The following is a 27,255-nucleotide window of genomic DNA, read 5'->3' as shown; positions in this document are numbered from 1 at the left end:
AAATAATCTGAAAGATATCCTTAATGATCACAAATACTGCCAGTACTCAAAGTCAAGTATGGTATAACCTGAATGTCAATCAGTTGTGGTTTTTTCTCCCAATGAAAGGCGTTCCCATAACTGGAGCAACTGTTCACCAACCTGAGGTTCTAGTTCCTAGATAAACCAAAAGTCAGAATGAACATAAAAAGGACTAGACTGAAATTTTTATCATCAAAACCTATACTGATAAAAGTGTAAGAAAATCAACTCAAATTCCATGTTTCTACAAGAACATGCTAAAATCCTATGTTATGCATTGCTCTAATTCTTTTTGTTAAGATTCAGAGTTGACTTCCAGATTTCCAAGATTGTAGTTAACCTGCAAATATTGCAACTATCTGTGACAAAATGGTGAGAAATTTCCAGGGAGTTCTTCTGCAATTTTTTCTATCTGGAAATAATGAATTTTGTTTTCATGGAGATTTAGCAAAAGCACTCAGCTTAAACTTCCAAAGGTTTATGGTGATACTTAGCATATTAGATGTTTGGGGTATTTTTTTCAAGAAAATATCTTGGATGACTATAAGGAATGTGACTTATTTCAAAAGCATTATTATAGAATAAAAATGAAAATATTTTTATATAATTGAAAAGAACATTTATAGTCCCCTTGTGACATCATGTGCACTTAAAAAGAACCCTAACACTTTTCATATGGTGATTTGAACTGAGTCACACTTGTTCAAATAAAGTATTAGATGTGACCTTAGGCAAGACTAGATAGATTCTCTGAATCTATTTTCTCCTATAAAATATTTGGCTAATAACTCATTTTAGGCCTGAGAATTGAACTACCTCACATAAAGAAGCTAGCACAGTAGTCAATATATCAATATATGTTAATTCCCATCACCTTAACTAGTTTAAAATACACATCAGCAGCATCATGAAGTCAAAGCAAAGCATAACAGAAAGAAAACAAGCCACAAAAATATAAAAAGGTTATTATTTATGTTATATCATTAGTTAAAGCCATAAAGAACTTAGATACTGTTGTTATCCTTAGACTTTAGTGAAATTATTTCAGAATTACACTGTTTTGATCATATCTTTAGTTAAACAGGAACCTCCAAGAATTAACTTATGAAAGATTTTATATATGCAATGACAGAGAGAAGTCAAATTTACAAAATGTTAAAAAAAAACAATGAGCTCTGTCAGGCACATTTGAAAGTAGGCTTTTAACTAGCTCTTTTACAAATCTGAACCATTATCTCCCCATGTGCACATAGAATATACAATTTGTATTCTTGCATTTACTCCTCAAACAAATCACTGAATAACAGTCAAACAAAACAAAAAGAAGAGTGGAAGAAAAATATTAAATGCCATTGTATACCTGCCCATCTCTGCTTATCTGGACTTTCTTGTTGTCATTCCAAGGATTGAGTAAATGGTGTGCAAACTGAAAGGGAAGACTTTCTTTTTGTATCCACTCCACCTTAAACACTCCTCCTAGTCCAGTTGAACCCCAGTCCTGACTCTTCTCCCTTCCTATCTCAGAAGACATTCTAGAAAATCCCTGTGGGTAAAATGAGGGGAAATGGTGAAGGTGAGGATGACATTAAGACTCTGAATTCAATTTATCTGAGAAACTCTGAGTTTTTTTTTTTAAGGTAAAAATGTAATATAAAAATAATAGATATATAACAAAAATCCAGAAAGCCACTCATTGTTTTTTATAAAAAGATGAAATAGCAAATTTTAGAGGAAAGACCAATTCCAGCCTTCTAATATAATTTCAAATACAAACAGATATTTTCTAAATAATATATCATAGTTCTAAACCCACATTTATTCCATTACAAATGGATACAATCTAACTTCTAGGTTTTTAGTTCCAAAAATGATAATAATATCAAATAATAAATTCATTATTTTATAAATTCAGATATACATCAAGTAAAGATGAGTTAAGAAACACACTCAGGTTCCTGACAGTCAAAACTAACCTCTTTGGCCTATTTAAAATAAACATTTTATCAAAAAGTCATGCTTCTCATTACTTTTAATCCACCTGAGAAATAGTAAATCTAAAGTTGTCTCAGAAGGAAAAATTGTTTATCTGGAAAAGCTCTGGTAAAACAAGGCAAAAGCAAAGGGATCCCTATACATCATTCCTTTGAAGAGGTGTAATATATTCCTCATCCAAGCAAAATGCATTCTTGCATTCCAATGCAATAAAAAGCCAGCTTCTTGGGGCTTCCCTGGTGGCGCAGTGGTTGAGAGTCCGCCTGCCAGTGCAGGGAGTGCGGGTTCGTGCCCTGGTCTGGGGGGGTCCCGCATGCCGCGGAGCGGCTGGGCCCGTGAGCCATGGCCGCTGGGCCTGCGCATCCGGAGCCTGTGCTCTGCAACGGGAGAGGCCGCAGCGGTGAGAGGGCCGCGTAATGCCAAAAAAAAAAAAAAAGCCAGCTTCTTTTTAACCTCTATGATTTAAATGATCTAATCTGCAGACAGAAGAACAATGCCCTTTTACTGCTTCAGGATGGCTCACCTGGAAATGTCCAGATCCTTGAACAGAAAATATCAAGTAAACCATGCTGCTTTCCCAAAAGGCTTGGTTTAGCTTCCGCTCATTACTAGGGGTTGTAGACCAGATACCCTTCTGTTGAGAAATTTCAAGGTTTCTCAGATTGCTACTCTTCATTATGAAGTATCGAATAGGCATGTTTGATCTTGGTGAAGGAGATTTTGAGCCCTAAAAAAGGAAGTATAAATTCTTGAAAGGTAATTTGACCTTTCAAAATCAATAGGCTCCATTAAACATCTTCATAAATATATAAACCAAAATATTTTACCAAATAGTCAACAAATGCAAATAGCTCTATCATGCCTGAAAACCTACACAAGGCTCAATCAAAATGAGGTTAAAGAGCCCAAACCAAGCACTCATTTTCAGAGTATTCAAAATCCCTTATCAAGAAAGGATCCTGGGCTTCCCTGATGGCGCAGTGGTTGAGAGTCCGCCTGCCGATGCAGGGGACACGGGTTCGTGCCCCGGTCCGGGAAGATCCCACATACCGCGGAGCAGCTGAGCCCATGAGCCATGGCCGCTGAGCCTGCGCTTCCGGAGCCTGTGCTCCACAATGGGAGAGGCCACAACAGTGAGAGGCCCACACCCAGTAAAAAAAAAAAAAGAAAGGATCCTGGTTTGCCAACTTTGATTTACACTCCAAATGTACTTTCAGAAAAAATTTTAATAAACTTGCAAAGTCTGAAAACAAAACAAAAATTGCTCCAGCTTACTGCCTGGATACAGTTTCCAGGTGACAATGAAGGGAAACACAAACGGAATCCAATGGTCTCACTGAATTGCACACATAAACCTTAGAGTTTAGAGGCCAAGGTAACTAGATTTTCCATGGCAGTGTACTATATAGAAGGAAGCTTCATGGGAAGAGAACTCCCAAGGAACTTCAGAAGGTGTTCCCAGAAGTTTTTGGCTAAGTAGTGACCTGCACATAGGTAAGAAAAAATGACCTGAGGCCAGGAAAGATCCAAAGGAAAAGAGTTCTTAGAGCTCACACATGGTTGGGAATATTTCATCTTATTCTAGACAGAAGAGAAAGAACTTGTAATACATAGTGCATTAGCCCACAGAAGGATCATACCTTAGTACTGGAACTAAATTAGTATCAGAATAAAAACTGCCCTGGATCCACCCTAACACTGCTTAAAAGCAAATTCCGAAAGGATTACACTGATTGCAACTAACTTAACTGTGATCAGAAAAACGTCTAACACTATTTAAAGAAATACAACAAAAATATAGCAGCCAAACACAATTTTAAGGAATGCAAACAACAGGAGAATATGACACACAACCAGAAAAAAATTAATCAACAGGAACAGAGTGAGATCTGACAGATGATGAAATTAGGAGGTAAGAATTTAAAGCAGCTATCCTAAATCTATGTGCTATGTTCAAGAAGGTGGAGGAAACATAAATGTGATGAGTGGGGAAATAGAAGGTATTTTTTTAAAGACCCAAAGGAAGTTCTGGAGATTAAAATATAATATTTGAAGTAAAAATACACTAAAAAGAATGCACATCAGATTAGACACTACAAATAAAAACATCAGTAAATTTAAAGATGTAGCAATAGAAATGATCTCAAATGAAGGAAAGAGACAAAAACAACTGAAAAAAATGAAGAGAATATCAGTGACCCGTGGAACAATATCAAGTAGTCTTACATTTGTATATCTAGAGTTCCAGAGAAGAAGGGGGAGAGGTGAGATACAAAAAAAATATGAAAAATAATGGTGTTAAAGTTCCCCAAATTGATGGAAACTATAAATATACAGATTAAACAGGAAATATAAAGAGAACCAGACCAAGTCATATCAAAATCAAATTGCTGAAAACCAGTGAGAAAAAGAAAATCTTAAAAGCAGCTAGGGAAAAAAAGACAAATTATATATGGAGAAAGAAAGATAAGAATGATAGTAGACATCCCATGAGAAACTATGTAAACTACTAATATGATAGTATTATAATAATGAAAGAAAATCACTGTCAACCTAGAATTATATACACAGTAAAAATATCTTTCAAAAATAAAAGTGAAAAAGAATTTTCACACAAAAGCTAAATGAATTCATTTCCTGCAGATCTGTACTTAAAGAAATGTTAAAAGAAGGTTTTCAGCCAGAAGAATATGATCCAAGACAGAAATTCGTGTCAACACAAAAGAATAAAAAGCACAGGAAACTGTAAATATAGAGTAAATATAAAGGACATTTTCCTGACTTTTGATAAAAAGATAATTGACTATGTAAGTAAAAAACAGGGGCTTCCCTGGTGGCGCAGTGGTTGAGAGTCCGCCTGCCGATGCAGGGGACGCGGGTTCATGCCCTGGTCTGGGAGGATCCCACATGCTGCGGAGGCCCACGTACCAAAAAAAAAAAAAAACAACAACAACATTGTGGCATTTATAACATATATTGAAAAAAATGTATGAAACCAATAACATAATGGATTGAAGGGTAAAATAAAAGTACACTGTTGCAAGGTTCTCAAACTGTAACTGAAAGGGCATAATACTGATTCAGGATACATTAGGGTAAGGTAAAAATGACTTAACTAGTGAATTCTATCAAACATTTAAGGAAGAAACAATACCAAATCTATACATCTCTTCCAAAAAATTGAAGTGGAAGGAACACTTCCCAACGAATCTTTAAGAGTACAGCATTACTCTGATACCAAAACCATCCAAAGATAACACAAGAAAAGATAACTAGAGAATAATATCCCTCATAAACAAAGATCCCTCATTTAACAAAATTTTTGATTGAACAAAATCAAATCTAGCAATATTTTAAAAGGATAATACATTATGACCAAGAGAGGTATAAACATTAGAAAAATCAATCAATGAAATCCATTATATTAACAGACCAAAAAAAAAAAAGAATTGTGTTATCATTTCAATAGATGTAAAAAAAAAAAATTACTGAGTATAATTCAATGCTTATTCCTAACAAACCTTCTTAGCAAACTAGATCCAAAAGAAAACATCCCACTAAATGGTGAAAGACTTAAGGCTTAACTTCTAAGGTCAAGACAAAGAGGAGGGCTCTAAACATCTTTATTAAATATTTTATTGGAGGTTCTAGCCATAGATATAAGGCAAGAAAAGAAATAAACGGCGTTCACTTTGGAAAGGAAAAAAGTAAAACTACCTTTATTAACAGCATGATTGTCCATGTAGAAAATCCTGAGAAATCTACATAAAAAGCTAATAGAATTAATAAGTGAAGTAAGGTCATAGGATATAGGATAAATATACAAAAATCAAATGTATTTCTATATGATACCAATGAACTGAAACGTAAAATTTTAAAAAAACAACAGCATCAAAAATATAAAATATTGGGCTTCCCTGGTGGTGCAGTGGTTGAGAGTCCGCCTGCTGATGCACGGGACATGGGTTCGTGCCCCGGTCTGGGAAGATCCCACATGCCGCGGAGCGGCTGGGCCCGTGAGCCATGGCCGCTGAGCCTGCGCGTCCGGAGCCTGTACTCTGCAATGGGAGAGGCCACAACAGTGAGAGGCCCGCGTAAAGAAAAAAAAAAAAAAATATATATATATATATATATATAATATTTAGGAATAAATGTAACAAAAAAACTGTAATATTTGAACTCTGAAATTTATAAAACACTGTTGAGAGAAATTAAAGAATATCTAAATAAATGCAGCTATGCTTATGGATTGGAAGACTAAAAATTGTTAATTGTAGATTTTCAAGTTGATCTATAGATTTAATGCAATTCCCTTCAAAATACCAAAAATTTTTCTGTAGAAATTGACAAGCTTCTTCTAAGTTTATACAAAAGCACAAAGATTGTAGAAGAGCCAAGATAATTTTGCAAAAGAAGAACAAAGTTGGAGAAAAATCATTAACTGATTTCAAGACTTACTAGGAAGCTATTATATAATCAAGTCACTGTAGCACTGGCAAAGGAGAAGTATGCAGATCAATGAAATAGAGTCCAATAAGTAGAAAACATATTTATGGTCAATTGATTCTTGACAAAGGTGCCAAGGTAATTCAATGAAAAAAAGATCTTTTCCACAGATGGTTCTGGAACAACTGTATAGGCAAACACCAAAAAATTATGGTTCACCCACCCATACTATAAACAAAAATTAACTTGAAATTAATTAATTCAAGGTATATGAAATAGATCATATACCTATCAATACATGTAAAAGTTCCAACTGTAAAATCTCTAGAAGAAAGCACAGGAGAAAATCTTGGATTAGGCAAGGACTACTTAGGACACCAAAAATATGAACTTTAATACAAAAAACAGATGAAACCAAAATAGAAAAAAATAGATTAAATGGATTTCCATCAATATTTGTTCTTTAAAAGACAACTGAATCACTTTGCTGTACACCTGAACCTAATACAATATTGTAAATCAACTATACTCCAACATATAATAAAAATTAAATTAAAAATATAAAAAATAAAAGTAAATAAGCAACAAGGATACATTGTACAGCACAGGGAAATACAGCCATTATTTTGTAACAACTTTAAGTGGAGTATGATCTATAAAAATATTGAATCACTATGTGGTATACATAAAACTAATATACTATTGTAAATCAATAATACCTCAATAAAAAATGAAAAAACACTCATAAATAAATAAATAAAGTAATGGGTTACATGAGAAAAAAAAAGACACCATTAAGAAAATGTAAATGCAAGCACAGACTATTAGAAAAAATGTTCAAAACATAAAATTAAGACTTGTATCCAGAATATACTAAGAAACTCTTACAACTAAATAAAAAAAGACAACCAATGAACAATGTAAAGAGGTTAACAAAAATTTGAACAGATATTTCACCAAAGAAGATTCAGAAATGGCAAAAAAGCACATGAAATGATGCTCAATATCCTTAGCCACTGGGGAAATGCAAATTAAAACTACAGTGGAGTATCACTATATACCCACAAGAATGGCTAAAATTAAGAGACTAGTAATGTTAAGTATTGTTATGAATACTGAACAAATGGAATTCTCATAGATTATTGAAGGGAATAGAAAATAGTACAGCTATTTCAGAAAACAGTTGAGTAGTTTCTTGTAAAGTTACACTTACCATACAACCCAACAAACCTACTCCTGGGTATGTACCCAAGATTAGAAAATATATCTATACATAAAGATTTGTACCTGAATATTATTCATAATAGTCAAAAAGTAGAAATGATCCAAATGTCCATCAATGGTAAATAGACAAACATACTGTGGCATATCCATACAATGGAATACTACTCAGCAATAAAAAGTAATAAACTAATAATACACTCAATAATACAGATGAATTTCAAAAGTGAAATAGCCAGTCATAAAAAGCTATATACATTCCATTTACAGGAAGTTCCAAAAAAAGCAAAACTCCCAGAACAAAGAGCAGTTTAGTGGTTGCCAGAATCTAGGGGTGATGGGCATGTTCTCTACATGACTATAGTACAGTTACATGATTGTATACATTTGTCAAAATTCACTCAATTGTACAGTTTAAATTGGTGAATTTTATTGTGTAAATTATGCCTTAACAAAGGCACTTTAAAATTAAAAACAAAAAACCAAAAATATCTTAAAACCTAAGAATGCAAATCTGCAAAAACATTCTTTTCCTCTTATTTAACAAGAGTAGTTCAGCAGACATTTTCACCAAAACCACATTATTAGCTAACGAACACTAATTGAATACTCAGGTACTAACAATGCAGAAAAGTAAATGCAAACATATTCTAAACATTTGAAATCATTCGTATTACAAATTTTTTAAAAGATATATAGTTCTCAATTCTTTATCAACATTTCCTATCTTCCTAACCCCATCCAGTCTTGTATTTTTTAACATAACCATTGAATTGGAGAAATCAATTAAGAATTGAAAGAAACTATTGTTTTCAATTCTGAAGGTATGAACCAAAATTAATTTAAGAAAATCTTCCTGTCATTTGTTTTTAACAAAAAAAGGTTCTAAAGATACAGAAAGGAAATCATGAACTGCCTAGCTACATGCCATCAGTGAATGACCTATTAGGTTTAAAACACCCCAAGATGATAATGACCCAAAATACTTGGCAAGCAGGAAAAAACTAAAAAGTTTACTCGGTTTGTCAGCTTCTATTTATATCTAGAACAGAGGCCATGATTAGTAACTTAAAAACAGAATTATTCTATAATTTTGTTTAAATATGTAACATCAGATTTGCTACAAATCCTTGATACTCTACCTTTCCTGAGGATGGAGAAGGACTAGCACAAGGACTTGGATAACTATTGCTGTCTGTAGATTTCACAGAAGGCTGATCTGACCTATCATCAGTGCTTCGTTTAGGATGTAAAATTCCTCTATCTTTGTACTGCTGAGGTGGGTGTAGTGCTGGAGATGGAGATTTCATCAATACTCTTGAGCGAAAATGAGGAAGCAAAGATCAGTTATACATAAGTTCATAATACAAAGAAGAGTCCATTTCAAACCAAAGTTTCAATGACACTTTTATTTATGGAATAGTATTTAAAAAGGCAATTTCATTCTTCAATTACATTTAGATGAAAGAGTTGTACTATTACAGTATACTTACAAAAACAACATTTAAAACAATACAAAAATACATTTAAAACAACCTACAAAAATCTTTAACTTAATATTAAATACCCAAGTATTATTCCCTTACAAAACTCCTAATCTCTTTTAATGTCTAGGAGAAGTCCTTAACAATTATAATGTCTTATATTGATATTTAATGTCTTTTAACATTATAAAATTAATTAAATATACCTGTGCTAATGTCCTTTACTAGAATATCACTGACTCCGCTTCCATTCCACTTTCATATAATATCGTAAAGCCAAATACAATAGATTTCAAAAGCATACTAAAAATTACAGTATGGTAAAGTGGAAATAAGACTGGACTAGAGTCAGGAGAGAAGATTTTTGGGACAGTACTAAATTTACAACTAACGAGGCAGGTGATCCTGGGCAAGTCTTAATTTATCTGAGTTTTAATTTCCTTACCTGTTAGATAAAGGGAGTAAACTAGATAAACGCTAAGATTCTTCTGTTTTAAAATTCTACCAATAAATGCAGCAAAAACGGCAGTCAGGAATTTTACAATTTTTAAAAAAGTATACATCTTAGTGGAACAACCAGACATTAAAAAGAAAGACATTAAGTACTTCCTAAAGTAGTGCAATATAAAGTTCATAGCACTACCTATAAAATATTCTTGCCAAAACACTGGATCTAATCAAGCCCTGAGAGCTAACCACCAGTTTCCATGAAATACATAAGGTATAGCAATAAAAAGAAACAAATACAGAATGTGGTACATCTAATACCACTGACCTCGTTCCCTAAAAAAAGTCAACAGAGGAACTAACTGCTCTAGATCACAAGAGATTCAAGAAACAAGACACCCTAATACAATGCATGAGTTCTCCCTAGATGTTGTTTCAAATAAATCTATAGTTTGAGAATTGGGGAAATGATTATTTTATTGGGACTGATAATTGGATTTTGATTATGTAGGAAAAATGCCTCTATTTTTAAGAGATGCATATTTAAATATGGAAGGGTAAAATGACATGATGTGTGAGACTGATTTTTGAAATATGTAAACAGAAAAAGAAAGGAAGCAAGAAAAAATAATTGGGGTAGATAAAGCAAATAGGTGAAAATCTTGGTAAACTACTGAAGCTGAAATATGGAATTCACCATGACATATCATTTACTTTGCTATGTTTAACAATATTTATAATAAATAAACAAAACAAAAAAGGCCAAGTCATCAATAGTACATAAACTTCCACTGAGTCTTGCAATTATAATTATTCTGCCTTCAAAACAAGTTAAAATAGCTTATCCCCACAATTTGCTTCTCTTTCAGCAAGTATCTTAGATCCAATACTATTTCATTCACAAATGAAATAAAATAGCTAAAACCTAAAAATATTAACAAAAATATATAATGAATAAACATCTGAATAATTAATAACAACTTGATGAATGCAAAAAACCAATTTTTCAGGGTTTTTTTTCTCTCATGAATTGACGTCCAATGAATTATCAAGTTACACCTCTAAAATTCCATCATTCTTTCCCTGGTACTTTATTTACCCAAAAATTAGGTAACAGAACTTAACTGAGTGTAATACCTTATTAAAACAAAAATGATGTTTTCAATAGAACTAAATGTCTACTTTTGTGGTTTTCAATTTGATCTTTGACTCTGTGCTCTATTCTAAGCTTTTCTCTCATACTTGGCTTCCCCCCCCAAAATTTCATGCACATAGAAACAAAACATTCGTGTAAACCCTTTCAACCTAAATTTTTATTTAAGAGGAACAAAGAGTTCTGATAACTCATTTATATCTCATTTTTCTTATAGAAAAGATATGCTTATTCTCTGTAAATGAGCAAGTTATTATTTAGAAAATGACAATAAAAAATTGGTTTAATTTTAAGGTGTGATGTGGGCAACTTCTATTTTTAAATAGTTTCTTAAACTTTTAAAAGAGTTTAAATAAAATGCTTTTATTAAAAGAAATTATCTAATCTATATCTTGCCATGCTAGCATGAAAACTCTAACTATAAATCCCTTTTCTCTAAGAAGTAATCCTAGAAAGATTATAACTTCTCCATTCAAAAATAAATCTTCCTAAGAGTCCTCATTCTATTCCTCACCAAGCTACATCAATTCCAGGCCTTAACTATTAATGCTACCAAAAGTCTAAAAGTGGATGAAATTCTGTATCTCACTGTTCAACAGACAAGAGAGTGAAGAGTGCAAGGCTACAACTTGTAAGGAAAGGAAAATGGTAGACACTGGTATCACAGGTGGAAAAATGAATTTATAAGATAATCAGTTTCTAAACCATAACTAATATTACACTTTATAATTCTGATTTTCTTCTTCTATATTTCCAAATTTTATTAAATGAGTATGTATTACTTTTATAAAGAAAAAAAACAAAGGTTTTTTTCCCTAAAAATGTATGTGTGTAGTATGTGTGTATGTATATAGACACATATGTGTGTAAAAAGTCTCTGAATATAAAAGGTTTTTTACCGATTAGCCTATAAATAACTCTACCACATAATTTCTATGCAAATGTATTCACACATTCTAAACAATCATTGTTCAAGTAAACTTTTAGAACAATCTTTTTAAAAAGTGAGGCGTGTCTAAGTAGAAAATGTGTTTTTTACTATTTTCCTTTCACTTGGCAGTGTCTACATCAGAGAAAAAGGTTCAGGGACGCATATTACGAGAAGGTTTTCTAAGCAACTGGTTGAATTATTCCTAAACTGTAATATACAAAGAACTTGGAAACCACCATGTATTATTCCTTTTTAACTGAAGTCTTAACTGATAACATGCCTTTATGTTTCATTCAAATAAGTAAAATCTGATCAAAAGAAGGCAGGTACTATATACTCCATCTGATCCTTGAAAAACAATAAGCACTACATATCTTTTATGTTTCCATTGTTCCTATTTTCAGGTTTTTAACAATGAAATCATATTCTTACCACAGAGACTATCTACCATACTGCCAAAACTAGCATTCCAAGCAAGAATTCTGTCTCTGTTATCAATTCTAACCCGGTTTAAAAAAAAAAATTAACTGATATAAAGAAATTTAAATTTGATTCTAACAAATATTTTTACAACCAGAAATATTTCTGAATCATGACCGACAATTCATTATAACCACTATTATACCACCAATTACATTTTTTGACAAATAATTCAATATAAGAGCTCTCATTATTATTACTAATCATATAATAAACAAAAAATCACATCTAATTGCCAAATGCTAGAAAGGATAAAAGAAGTTAGCTAAACTAAAAAATTTTGCCAAGACAGTAAACTTATTTACTTTTTTAATATATGTATGCCTCCCCTCAATAAAATGTAAACTCTCTGAAGAAAGAGATTTTGTCTGTCTTACACATTGCCATATCCCTCACACTAAGAACAACAGGCATTCAATGTGTCCCTGTATGAATGAATGAATAAAGTATTTTTCTGTAGGAATACTAGTCAGTGTTATTAATATCTAGGTAAGGCTTGTGGGGAGGCTGTTCTTCTAAATGGCCACAGCCAACACTTCTCGTTGTGAGGTATCTAGGAAAGATATGGCTTGACATATATCAACTAAAATACATAATAAAAAATGTTGCTATCTTTTTCTCAGGTCCTAAATTTGTAAATTCTGGAAATTAAATGTTTTAAGCTCTTCCTGACAAAAAATTTCCTTGTTAAATAACTCAAGACCCCAGGAGCTTGAAATCCTTAATATTATCTAACACTTGAAAGAATTATCTTTTGAAAGTAACTCTTCCCATTTTATTGCAACCTTTTTGTGTATCTTAGATTATAAGAAAGTAATTTTTAAATATTATAAAAGCACGTGATTCTATGATAAATAACTATTTTCCTAGAGAAAATATCTCGTTTTGATAAAATGTTATGAATTTACCTTTCTGCAGTAGTAGACTCATCAGAAAATTCAGTATCTGCTGAAATTTTCCTGCTATTATTTGACCTCCAAGATGATGCCAAAGGAAGTTCTTCTGAAGACATAGGCCTTGGCCTTTGGCCAATCCCAGATGGTTGATGTAAACCTGCAGACTGTTCTTCAGTGCTTAAAACAGCTATAATTGTTCTTATGGTAGCTTCATCAACTTGGGACCAAGGTTTGGATGGAGCTCTCATTCGGCGTAAAAATAAGCTATGCCACTTCTGTCTAAGCTGCAGCAATAAACTGGCTGCCTATAATAAAATGGTTTCTTCAGTTCAAACAGATACAAGCAAAATATCTATCACACTTGCAAGACAACTATTTGTTTATTAGTTAAGGTCTGAAACTGTTTCCAAAGAACACGTTTTACATCTCATATCATTTACTATCAATTTCAGTCTTTTTGCTGCATGAAAGAAATAAAATTTCTTATTTACCATTTTGAGGCACTAGAGACCCAAAATCAAATGAAACAGTCCAATGAGAGAGAAAGTAAACAATGTGTGGTAGAGTGTGATTAATACTGGAAAAGTAACAGCAGGGTAAATAAAGAAAAATACATTTAGTTCCATTCATACTTCATTTTACTGCCAAATGATGATGTTCATAAGGCAGCTGAATTCATAGGTCCAGAGAAAAGCCTAAGCTAGAGATACAGATAAGATGTACCTGGAAGTTATCAATGGATAAATGGTTACTAAATCTACACATAGAGGTAAGGTCCTTAGAGATTGTGCAGAGACAGAAGAATAGAGTAAAGAACAGACTACTAGAGAACATCTAACATTTAAGGCACAAACACATACAGAAGAGTTAGTGAAAGAACCTAAGAAGGAATGACCTCTCTAGATAGAAGAATCAGGAAAGAGTAATGTCACAGAAACTAGTGACAAAGAAGTTGGGACAGGGGTGAGGAAGAAAAATGGGGAAGGGCAGAATCAATAAAAAGAAAGGTATGGACAATAGCTAAACATGAGATAAAGGTCAAATTTATCAAGGACAGCAGGCTGGCTTTGACAACCAGGAGGAGACAATATTGACCTTGGCAAGCACAGTGAAGTGAAGTAAAAGATCGATGGGAATGGAAATGAGACTGCGGTAGGTTGAAGTGATAAATGAATGTATGGCAAAAAAGTAAACCTAGCCAGTATCAACTTTTAACAGTTGATATTGTCCCAAAAAAGGATACAGAATGATCTTTAAAAGTAAAGATGGAATTAAGGGAAGGCTTTATCAAGAAAAATTTTAATTTGAAAAAAAACATTCATCTTTCCTACTCCAGAGAAATATGAAAAGAGAAAACAGGATGAACTCACATCTTTCCCTTATAAACAGAGTTATATAAAATAAAAGGATTTCTTGTGTACCCAATACTCAATATTTTCTTATATACACAAAAATATTCAAATATTACCATGCTCAAATACTGAGCCACACCTAGATTTCTCAAATCCTCTAGAGAATAAACCCCAATATGGCAGAGAATGTATGAAAACTGAAAAACAAGCTGTATTCTCTCATACTAAGGGCTCAATTTTAAAGATATAATTTTCATCATACTGTGTATCAATTCATACAACTGAATAAAAGAAATCTATCACACTACTAAAAAGCAACTTACCTCTGGCTCTAGTATGAAACTGAGCCACTCATCAAGTTTTAAAGCTGCCAAATTAGCAGTAGTTCTGTCTTCCATTTCACTATCACTACTGTCATTAGGAATACCATCTGATGTTCACACATATTGAAAGGAAAAAAAATTTCACTTTTACTATCTTATATCACAGACAAAAAAGTAAGTTAATATAGATACTCTACATTTACACAAATCCTCCTGATATACTAACAATTTGTGTGGGGAGTTCTCCAAACACAACAGGTCACAAATTAAAACTCAGTATTTGGCCATTGTTTATTTCTCTACTCAAATTCTAAATATCAGAATTTTTCAAATTTTGTCAAGAACCCTCTTTTTTTTAATATCATTTACAAGCTGATGATTTCCAAATTTGTATTGCTAGTCCAAACTTTTTCCCTGAGCCCCAGATATGGAGAATAAATCCACTGACTCCAAAAGAAAAAATCTTACTTAGGATTCCTTAGCCATCTCAAATTTAACATGTCTAAGAGGACCCCTGACTTCTCCCCTACACAACCTGCTCCTCCCAGTTTTCTGAATCTCAAATAAGTGGCACCAATTATTCAACTAGCTACCACAGCCAAAAACCCAAGAATTAATGATTCCTCCCTTTCACTCACCACACACATTCAATCCAGCCGTTACTAGTACATCCAAAATAATTTCAAATCTACTTCTTTTCATATCAGATGCCACCACTGTAGTTCTAAGTCATCATTATCTATCATAAGACCACTGCAAAAGCCTCCTACTTGCCTCTTCTCTTCCGTTCTTGCTCCTTCAAGCAATCCATTCTCACAGCCAAAATGATTTTTTTTACATAAATCACACCATGTTACTCCTTTCTTAAAACACTTCAATGGTTTCCCTTGCATTTCCCTTATAAATCCATGCCTTTCTTTCAACCTTAGATCATCCCACTCTCACCTTGATCACTGTGGTCCCAATCATACAACCTTTCTGTCTGTTCCTATATCATTTCCTAGTGCAGAATCTTGGTCCTCGCCATCTTCTCCTACCTAGAGCATATTTCTGCATCTTCACATGGCTGATTTCTTCTCATACTTTAGAGCTCAGCTTAAATCTCATCTCCTCAGAGAAACTTGTCTAAGGTCCCTTTCTAAAGCAGGTCACTCCTAAGGAGACCCTCTTCATTTTTTTCAAAGTACCATGCATGTTATTTACTTTTTTGCTATATGTCAACACCCACTACCAGGTAAACTCCTGAAGACAGAAATACTTTGTATATCTTGTTTTCTGTTATATCCTCAATGCCTAGCACAATAACTGACATGTAATAGTTGCCCAATAAATATTTGCTGAATCACCAAATAGCAAAAAATTGGAAACAATCTAGATGTCTGACTATAAAGGAACATTTCAAATGCATTATGTCACTATAATGTGATAGAATATTTTCCAGCCATTAATATGAAATATTAAAAATGTTTTTTATATTTTGTGAAATGAAAATAGCAGAATATAAACAGTATGGGTAAAATAACCTAAAATATGTAAATGTACAGAAAAAAATGTATAATATTAAAAAGTGTTTGCATAAGGGTAGTGGGAAAATGGGTAATATTTCCTTTAAACAATTACTTTTTTGTTTTCTTTTTAACATCTTTATTGGAGTATAATTGCTTTACATTGTTGTGTTAGTTTCTGCTGTATAACAGAGTGAATCAGCTATACATATACATATATACCCATATTCCCTCCCTCTTGCGTCTCCCTCCTGCCCTTCCTATCCACTCCTGTAGGTGGTCACAAAGCAAGGAGCTGATCTCCCTGTGCTACGGGGCTGCTTCCCACTAGCTATCTATTTTATATTTGGTAGTTAAACAATTACGTGTTTTTTATGTTAAACTATCATTTAAATTCAAGTGGAAGAAAAAAACAGACTATCAACAAGATTAATCAAAAATGCACAAATGAATATCAAGTTACCTTAGAAATCAATTTCAAGAACAGTGGTACACTTTAGTAATTTTTAATTAGTCTTAATACATCAAAAGGGAGCTACTACCACATAAATTTTTATAATTTCCAAATTTGTTTGGTTTAGTAAGAAGAAAAAATTTTATTTCAAAATAGATTTGTATTTCCTTCAATAATATATTTACCTCGAAAAGATGAAGGTTCTTGAAGAGCATTACTTGCCAACCTAGCTGGTCCACAAAATATCAATACAGTGACAGGTGTCACTGCTGAACAACATCTAATATTAGCTATTCTATGAGCTCTGGTCATTTCATCATAAATAAGCCAATCTGTGGGCAGTGCCTGAATTGCTGCAGCTTGACCATTAGCTGGAGGAATCTATTAGGAAAATAAATTTTAAAACTGTTAAGTAAATTTATCACTTAATTTACTGGTAATACTTTTTAAATGTACGAAGTTCCTCAGCGAAATAGATGTTGTATATTAGTACCCAAACAAAAATTAAAGCAAGTCATTGGTCATGTAGTTTGTACAAAAGTCCTCAATACTTACCACATTACCTCTTCCAACTTTAAGACTCAACCAAAATATTGTTCCAGTGTTGAATTATACATACATAACTAATTAATTTCTTAAAGCAGGTTGGCATTGGGAGCATTTTTTAATTTATCTTCAACTATCTAAATTAGATTAGTTTTACCTCAAGGCCTAAGAGCATTCAAAAAGTTTTACCTTTTTATATTGAGGCTGACTGAGAACTGAAGTGGGATGAAACCGTACTTTTTTCTCCTTTGGCCCTGTCAATACTACATTCTCTCTGTCCACATGGACTAAATGAGGATACATGCCTGCAACCAATGCAGCTTTAACGACAGCCCAGTTCTCAGAATTTGTGTTAACATCTCGAATGTCACCACCACCTCGTGCTCTCACAAAACCTAGAAAGAGGAAACAAATCACACCAACTTTTTCTATTGCACAAAATATACTTTTAAATTTGGGTTTTTAACAAAAAATTGTATAATCCATACAATTCAAATAATGATTCAATTCAATAATGATTCAAACGTCACAATAATTCATAAAATCTCCTCTGAAAAGTTTAAAATATAGAGTCAATGTTCTAAGAAAGTTTAAGTTTGCTTAGGCTAAAGTAAGCAGAAGATTCATTGAGGAGTTAGGGACTTCAAAAACAAATACATATTCTTGCAATAAAGTTCTTCATAAGCTGCTATCAGAAACATACTAAAATCATAGCTGAAAACCTAAACTATTCTGCTGAATGGTATTAATAACATCTTGGTTGGGACAGAAACTAATCCTGGAAGTGAAGTCAAGTAAATATATTCTTGCTTGAATTTCAAAAGTCCTTCATATTTCCCCATATTTGAGACAACTCTAAATCCTCTGGTTCATTCCTTATATTACTCTGGCACTTCAGCTATTCCATAAATCCAGGCTCAGGTACTTTTCTTCTGTTTCCTCAATGTACTATGCCACTCAAAAAGAAATTCAAAGGAGCAATTCTAAAACGAAATAGCAAAACTGACATTCTCTTTAAAAAAAAATCAAGTGCCTTCAAGTGATTACTAGTTGTTTTATGCTCCAAAAATATAAAGGCCAGCTTTCATATAAATCTATATAAATTTTTGTAATTTCTCTTTCATAGAGCTAAATATTTATTAATAGTGATAAAATATAACAAGTACAATCTCTAAATTGATTTTTGCCAACAAATATATTATAAATTGATCATTGCCAACAGTATCAAAAAGCATTCATATATTTCTCAACTATAGCTTCTACAATATCATGTTTTTAATCAACAAACAAAAGTTGAGGTCATGCAGAAGTTTACAAAGCAGTTCATGAACATAAGATATACAACATGATAATGTCATAAAAATAATATAAGATGGCATTAGTTAACACTAGAAATACTATAAGGTACAGGCAACTCTCAGTAGTTTAAATAGGTTCTTTGGAGGAAAACTTTACCTGATGCTCTAAGTTGACCAAGCAACTGAGTTCTCATGCCTATGATTATTTCCATAGTAGCTTGTGAAAGAAAATTTTTTTCACAAAAGGCTCGCTCCCACCCATCACTTCGAGCCTTCTGCCATGCCTATAAAAATATAATTACATAACAAGACACATTTCTACTCATTTCTTAGGAAGCAAAGTAACTGAAAATCACTACAATAACCACTCAAGGTCAATTCTCCTTTTTCTAATTACTTTATAAAGTCTAAGACTATGAAAAACAAAAACAAACGCATAGATACAAAGAACAGATTAATGGTTGCAAGAGGCGGGGGCTTAGAGGAGTGAGGAGAGTGGATGAAATAAGTGAAGGGGATCAAAAGGTACAAACTTTGAGCTATAAAAATAAATAAGTCCTGGGGACGTAATATATAGCATGGTGACTATGGTTAATAACACTGTACTGTATACTGGAAAGTTGCTAAGAGAGTAATTTTTTTTCATTTTTCAACATCAACATTTATTTTTGTAATGAATTTTTATTGGAGTACAGTTGATTTACAATGTTGTGTTAGTTACTGCTGCAGAGCAAAGTGAATCACTTATACATATACACATATCCACTTTTTTAGATTCTTTTCCCCTATAGGTCATTACAGAGTACTGAGTAGAGTTCCCTATGTTATACAGTAGGTTCTTATTAGTTATCTATTTTATATATAGTAGTGTGTATATGTCAATCCCAATCTCCCAATTTATCCCTCCCCTCCCTCTTTCCCCCTTGGTAACCATAAGTTTTTTTCCTACATCTGTGACTCTATTTCTGTTTTGTAAAAAGTTCATTTGAGAGAAATTTTTTTTGGGGGGGCTCCACCGAGCGGCATGTGGGATCTTAGTTCTCCAATGAGGGATTGCACCTGCACCCCCTACACTGGAAGCGTGAAGTCTTAACCACTGGATCGCCAGGGAAGTCCCTGAGAGTAATTTTTTTAATAAATATTTTTATTGAGACATAACTGACATATAACATTAGTTTTAGGTGCATAACATAATGATTTGTATTGTGAAATCATCACAACTCTAGTTAACAGACTAGAGGGTAGACCTTAAAAGTTCTCATCACAAGAAAAAATGTTTTAACTATGTGTGGTGATGGATGTTAACTAGACTTATTGTGGTGATCATTTCACAATATATATAAATACTGTCATTAGGTTGTACACCTATAACTAATATAATGTTATATGTCAATAACATCTAATTTTTTAGAATAATTTTAAAATAAAATCTAAGACTTTATGACCAAATAGAACTTATCATTTTAAATTTATACTCAAATGTTATGAAAGCCATTGAGTTTATAAAATCCCAATGAGAACAAAGTATCAGGCAACCTAAATACCTAGCTATGTAAAAATATTTACCTTTACAAATGTGCCTGCTAACTTTCCTCCACTGAAGTATGGGAGATTTTCAATTAAGCTGTCATAATACCATTTATATCTAAGAAACCTGCCACTCCAGGCCTCTAAAAATAATATTTATATCACCCTCCTAATCTGTCTGAGAATGGAAAGTGGGATTCCTAGAAATCACCTATATGTAGTATAATGGAGCTCTCTGTGAAAATGAGTTCTCTTGCTTTGGAATATAACTGAAAGACAAAAGCAGTAATTTACCTTCTCTTGTTTTTGAAGGAGCTGGGGAAAAAACAAAGAATAGATAGGAATTCTACTCCAAATCTCCCCCCAGTTATAATCACTCAACTGATCTACTATAATATATGGTATCTAATAGACCAAATTAATAGCAATGCATCAACCACTATTCAATAATGCCCACAAAAGACCTTACAATTATTTTTTTAATTGTATGTATTGGAAAAATCCTGTATGTCTGGAAAAGAGTACTTTCTGCAAAAACACAATTTTTAAATGTACAGATACAGCCTACATTCAAGAGAACTGAAGGATAAATAACATGTCTACCTTTTCAAGAAATAACATATTCTTCCCCCACATAGCTGAATTTCTAAATTATATATAATTTCCTTTACTCAGGCTCACTATCTTTATCTTTTCTTTCCCATTTATCACTTTCCTCAATTTCTCACTATTATTATCTTAAGATTTTTAAGTGATTCTTGGATTTTGCTTTATAAAATTAAATTCTTAACATAGTGCCTTGAGCACACAAGAAAGGAACGCACTGTAAAAAATCAATAAATGGATATTAAATTCAAGATAATTTTCTTCTAAGTTTTGTTCTATATACTTTGAATAATATACAATGTTTCTTAACTAAAATTTTAGAGCATTCCTAAACAAGATATGATTAAAGATAAGGAATTTGGGTTTATAAGAAAGAAATATACATATAAGTATAAATAAAAATAAATATATACATAGTTCTACAAGGAGAAAACTGAGAAAATGAAAGAAAAAAGTAGAGAAAAACATGATAATTTTAACATATTAACAGTTTAGGGAGGTATTTTTCTGAGCAATTAATAAAATATGACTTTATAAATGAAACAAAATTAACAGAATCATATCTATTTTTTAATTTGTTACACTTACCCTAGAAATGTGTTTAACCAACAACACTTCAAAAATAAAATGACAATAATAGTACCTGGAATGCTCTGAGAAGTGCCATGTGGTCACTGAAAGTCCCTGCAGTGAAACGTTTCCTACAAAGCATAGCTGCACGTTTTTGAGAGGCCTGCATTGGCAGGACAAAAGGATCTCGATAGGCTAGTATGCAGGCAATTGTAAGGATGGGGTCCAGACACTTTAACACCACAGCACACAGGACCATTTTACCAAGATGTGGTTCTACTGGCAAGTCAGCCAAATGATATCCAAGTTCAGTGAGATCTTCCCAAGCATTCATTGCATCTATTGTCTAAATAAAAGGATATAAAATAGAACTTGACATGACCAAAAACTGTTTAATCAAACCACATACTTTTTAAAAATCCATAAGTAAGATACAAGAACATAAATTTTCTTTTGCTACTGTACCTCATAAAAAATATATTTTGCTTCAAATATATTATGTAAAAATGAACTATACCTACTGTGTTACTATAATTACCACGAGAGTATTTATTATTCAAAATACATAATATGAAGATAATTTTTTTAGGAACAAAATTAGTTAAGACATATTCTCAATTGGTTTAAATTTCAGGTAAAATGAAACTATTAAGACACCAACCTTAAGCATGTGCACAGCATTTCTTACAATTAAAGCTGGTGGAGGTTCAGGAGCTTTCATAAGGAAATCAGCAATAGGACAATTAACTGGGGCTAAGAGCTTGGTATGTAAACAAAGTTCCTGTAAATAAGAACAGCAAATAATTTTGAAATACTGACACTTATAATTGATATTTATTTTTTTTTAAATCCTGGGAACTATAGTTTCCCAACACAGACTAGCAGAGTCTCTGATTAAAATGAACAGCAAGAGGGAACAATGTCCTTCTATGAAAGATGGGCTCATACTTTAGAGCGAGAATCTTAATAACCATCCTCCATCAACTGTGGGCAATGTCTCCTCACACAGTTCATATATATAACAATAACAGTCACTGTCCAAAAATCTTTTTTTTCCCTTTATATTACATTCTAGAATCTTTTATCCATTCAACAAATATTTAAGTGCTTGCTAGGTGCCAGGCACCACGTATCAAGTTGGAGAAAAAGAAGAGGATAGGCAGACACTGCACCCATGGATTTTCACTGTGTGTGAAAAACAGAATAATTATATAATTAACTACTTAATTACAACTGGGATAAGTGCTATGAAGGATACAGGGAACTAAAGACGTAAACACAAGTCCAAGAAAGAGTAGGAGGAGGCAGCCATGGGAAGTCAAAGACAATTTCTCTGAGTAAATGACACTTAAATTAAGATGTATAGATTAATTAGGAGTTAAACAGAAAAGGAATAAGGGGGCGGTTTCAATGGAGAGGGGATAGCACATATGAAGGCCCTAAGATAGAAGGAAATAAAATGTGCTTCAGAAATTGGAACTACTGGTATGAGCAGAGAGAAGAGGAAAGGCAAGAATTAAAAAATTAAAACTGGAGACACAAGCAGGAGAGATAATTTGCATTTTATCCTAAGAAGAATAGAAAATGGCACACAGGCATGGAGAAGTGGGAAGTCATCCAGGTACCTGGACGCCAAAAATATGACCCAGTGTCTCTTTAAGGTTTGGAAGCCAGCATCTAGCTCAGCACACCAGAGAATCAAATTAATGCACTTCTGATAGTTTTCCCTAGAAAGTACATAGTGTTTGGCTGTTCCATGAAGTCAGAAAACCAAAAGGAAAACAATTCATACAGGCCAGGAAATCTCAGTGAACTCAATTCCAAAACTACCAAGGTAAGATCAGCATCTTAAACTGAGATTTTGGTAGTATCTTTTGTACTTTAAATGATTTGTTTTCTACTTCTCATTGAGAATTTAAAAGGTGAACACTCATGTGGTTGACAGACTCCTAGAATGTTACATTAAAAAAACAATGTATCTATAAACCATACTAAAATTCAAATGCACTCAAGTAATTCTTTTAAATTTGGAGGTTTTTGAGTTAAATTTTCTTATACAGAAAAAAATATTAGTTATATATAACCACCCTCCATAATATATATTTTATAATTTTATTTTATAAATTGATTTTTTAAAAGCCCAATCAGTATAAGTTGAAATGGTCCCTCTCCTCCCTCACCCACAAAAAAATAGCCTTTTAGATAGAGTTAAGTAAATTTCCACCTGTAATGGCATTCTCAAAAGTTCTGGAGTCTGAAATTCCAACATATTCTGGAATCGAAGTCTACTGAACAGCCGGAAACAAATTCCAGGTCTGCATCGCCCTGCCCTTAAAATTGAAACACAAAATTAAGGCTCAAACAAGGAATAAAGACTATAATAAGGAAACTGTAAAAGCAATATGATTTAGGAGACAGAACAATGAACCAGTATCAGGACATCTGAGTCTGAACCTCTACTCTGATACTGATCCCCTAACCTTTGAAAAGGTACTTCACATTTGTGGGACTCAATTATTTCATTTATAAAGTGAGATTCATAAATGACAAGTAATATTACCTACAAGTAATACTTCTAAGACAATGGTAAAAATTTATATACTACATATATATATATATATACACATATATATACACACACAAAAATAAAAGTGAGTAAAAAATAAGGCATGAATAAATATATGGTAATTTAAATTTAATCAATTTTACAGAGCTGATACTAAGCACTGTGTTTAGGCCCACTAAACACAGAGTTGTGGAAGTTATGCATTACACAAATCTAAGGGAGTGTCATTTACCCCATGGATCATAGAGACTTGCATACTTTTCTGCAAAGCACTAGAAATACATCTTGAGGAAAAGCAGTCACTTTTAATTTCATCCAAAGTCCCTGTATCAGCTAATAGCAAGGCTGAATATGCCAAGTGACAGAGATACAGAAATATCCCTACGTAGCCTCACAAAGCTCATAATCCAAAGAGACAAACCTAACTATAACACAGTGTGATACAAGTCAGAAAATCTGACATTGTTGGACCATTCCTTCCTTCATCAAATATTTCCCTCACTACATACCCATTAGCTTTCCCACCTATCCAGCCTCCTCTGAAAGACTTCTATCCTTCCCAGTCCTTAAATGTTGATGTTCCTCTGAGGTCAGACCTTAGCCCTCTGCTCTCCTTATTCTGCTCTCTCCCAAGTGATAATAATAATCCTCCTAACTTCAAATTCCATCCATCTAGGTCTCCTTATCCTAATTCTAGACCTATATTTCAGAAGGCTCTTAGCTCCACTTGTATTTTCCACAGTCAACTCAAACAACACAACCAAAAATTAATTCTCCCCACATAACCACGCTTCACATTTTCCCCGACAATAGCACCACCATCCACAAAATTTTTGTAGAAACCTGTAAGACATCCTTCATTCCACTCTATTCCTTACCCCCCACCCACTGGAAATACAATCACCAATATTACTCTCCTGAATATCTCTTGAATTACTTACTTACAGGTATACCTCAGAGATACTTCAGGTTCGGTTCCAGACCATGGCAATAAAGCAAACATTGCAATAAAGTGAATCACAAGAATGTTTTGGTTTCCTAGTACACAGAAAAGTTATGTTTACACTATACTGTAGTACATTAAGCGTGCGATAGCATTACATCTAAATAAATAACGTGCATACCTTAATTTAAAAAATACTTTATTATTATAAAACGCTAGCCGGGCTTCCCTTGTGGCGCAGTAGTTGAGAGTCCACCTGCCGATGCAGGGGACGCGGGTTCATGCCCCGGTCCAGGAAGATCCCACATGCCGTGGAGCGGCTGGACCCGTGAGCCATGGCCGCTGAGCCTGCGTGTCTGGAGGCTATGCTCCACAGCGGGAGAGGCCACAACAGTGAGAGGCCGCGTACCGCAAAACAAACAAACAAACAAAAAAAAACACTAGCTATCATTCAAGACTTCAAAGTCATAGCCTCTTTGCTGGTGGAGAGTCATGCCTCAGTGTTGATGGCTGCTGACTGATCAGCTGAAGGCCGGAGGCTGTAGCAATTTGTTAAAATAAGACAATAATGAAGTTTGCCACATCAACGGCCACTTCCTTTCATAAACTATTTCCCTGAAGCATGCCATGCTGTTGAATGGATAGCATTTTACCCAGAGAACTTCTTTCAAAATCAGAGTCAATTCTCTCAAACCCTGTTGCTGCTTTATCAACTAAGTTTACGTAATATAATCCTTTGTTGTCATTTCAACAATCTTTACAGCATCTCGACCAGGAGTAGATTCTATCTGAAGAAACCACTTTCTTTGCTAATCCGTAAGAAGCAACTCCTCATCTGTTAAAGTTTCATCATGTGATTGCAGCAATTCAGTCACATCTTCAGGCTCTACTTCTAATTCTAGTTCTCCTGCTATTTCCACCACATTTGCAGTTACTTCCTCCTTCAAAGTTATCCATGAGGGTTGGAGTCAACTTCTTCCAAACTCCTGTTAATGCTGATATTTTGACGTCTCCCCATGAATCACAAATGTTCCTAATGGCATCTAGAGTGGTGAATCCTTTCTAGAAGGTTTTCAATTTACTTTGCCCAGATCCATCAAAGGAATCACTATTTATGGCAATTATAACCTTACAAAATGTATTTCTTAACGAATAAGACTTGGAAGCTGAAGTTACTCTTTGATCTATGGGCTGAAGAATCAATGTTGTGTTAGCAGGCAAGAAAACAATATTAATCTCGTTGCGCATCTCAATTAGAGTTCTTGGGTGACCAGGTGCATTGTCAATGAGCAGTAGTATTTTGAAAGGAGTCACTTTTTCTGAGCAGCAGTTCTCAAAAGTGGGCTTAAAATAGTCAGTAAACCATGCTGTAAACAAATGGGCTGTCATCCAGCCTTTGTTGTTCCATTTATAAAGCATAGGCAGAGTAAATTTAACATAATTCTTAAGGACCTTAAGACTTTTAAAATGGTCAGTGAGCATTGGCTTCAACTTCAAGTCACCACTTGCATTAGCCCCTAACAAGAGAGTCAGCCTGTCCTAGGTGGCATTTTCTTCCAAGAAATGGCTGTTTTCCAAGGAAAATCTGTTTAGTGTAGCCACCCTCACTATCTTAGCTAAATCTTCTGGATAACTTGCTGCAGCTTCTACATCAACACTTGCTGCTTCACCTCCACTTTTATGTTATGAAGATGGCTTATGTCCTTAAACCCCATGAAACGGCCTCTGCTAGCTTCAAACTTTTCTTCTGCAGCTTCCTCACCTCTCTCAGCCTTCACAGAATTGAAGAGAGTTAGAACCTTGCTCTGGTTTAGGTTTTGGCTTAAGAGAACATTGTGGCTGATCTGATATTCTATCCAGACCACTAAAACTTTCTCCACATCAGCAATAAGGCTGTTTCAATTTCTTATCATTCATGTGTTCAATGGAGTAGCACTTTTTATTTCATTCAAGAACTTTTCCTCCACATTCACAACCTGGCTAACTGGTGCTAAGAGGCCTAGCTTTCAGCCTGTCTTACGTTTTGACATCCCCTCCTCACTAAGCTTATTCACTTCTAGCTTTTGATTTAAAGTGACAGAAGTGCGACTCTTCCTTTTACTTGAACGCTTAGGTGCCACTGTAGGGTTATTAATTGGCCTGATTTCAGTATTGTGTCTCAGGCAATAGGGAAGCCCAAGAAGAAGGAGAGAGATGGGAAATAGCTGATCAGTGGAGCAGTCAGAACACACACAATATTTATGGATTAAGTTTGCCTTCTTATACGAGCACAGTTCATGGTACCCCAAAACAATTACAATAATAACATCAAAGACCACTGATCAGAGATCACCATAACAAATACAATAATAATGAAAAAGTTTGAAATATTTCAAGAATTACCAAAATGTGACACAGAGACAAGAAATGAGCAACGCTGTTGGAAAAATAGTGCTGATAGACTTGTTCAACACGGGGTGCACAAGATTGCCATAAACCTTCAATTTGTAAAAAA

The 27,255-nt window shown here is 33.6% G+C and overlaps 1 protein-coding gene across 3 annotated transcripts in view; it reads right to left on the bottom strand.

The window, feature by feature from the left end:
* Positions 1–27,255, bottom strand: part of YTHDC2 (YTH N6-methyladenosine RNA binding protein C2) — a 71,107-nt gene that overhangs the window by 4,458 nt on the left and 39,394 nt on the right. For 2 of the 3 annotated variants that reach the window (XM_060093261.1, XM_060093260.1), the window contains exons 18-29: positions 23,477–23,582; positions 21,914–22,033; positions 21,326–21,598; positions 18,707–18,833; positions 17,441–17,646; positions 16,891–17,086; positions 14,747–14,853; positions 13,084–13,376; positions 8,823–8,997; positions 2,537–2,740; positions 1,382–1,564; positions 69–156 (exon numbers count right to left, since the gene is read on the bottom strand). In XM_060093261.1, coding sequence (XP_059949244.1) covers positions 76–156; positions 1,382–1,564; positions 2,537–2,740; positions 8,823–8,997; positions 13,084–13,376; positions 14,747–14,853; positions 16,891–17,086; positions 17,441–17,646; positions 18,707–18,833; positions 21,326–21,598; positions 21,914–22,033; positions 23,477–23,582 — 2,071 coding nt within the window. In that variant the 3' untranslated portion in view covers positions 69–75. The remainder of the gene's footprint in view (positions 1–68; positions 157–1,381; positions 1,565–2,536; positions 2,741–8,822; positions 8,998–13,083; positions 13,377–14,746; positions 14,854–16,890; positions 17,087–17,440; positions 17,647–18,706; positions 18,834–21,325; positions 21,599–21,913; positions 22,034–23,476; positions 23,583–27,255) is intronic. The other variant, XM_060093259.1, reaches the window with a different exon arrangement.

The sequence above is a fragment of the Mesoplodon densirostris genome, chromosome 3 (genome assembly GCF_025265405.1).
Source record: "Mesoplodon densirostris isolate mMesDen1 chromosome 3, mMesDen1 primary haplotype, whole genome shotgun sequence".
Taxonomy (NCBI): domain Eukaryota; kingdom Metazoa; phylum Chordata; class Mammalia; order Artiodactyla; family Ziphiidae; genus Mesoplodon; species Mesoplodon densirostris.
Note: the sequence above shows the minus strand (reverse complement) of the source record. Positions and strands in the feature narration are given on the sequence as shown.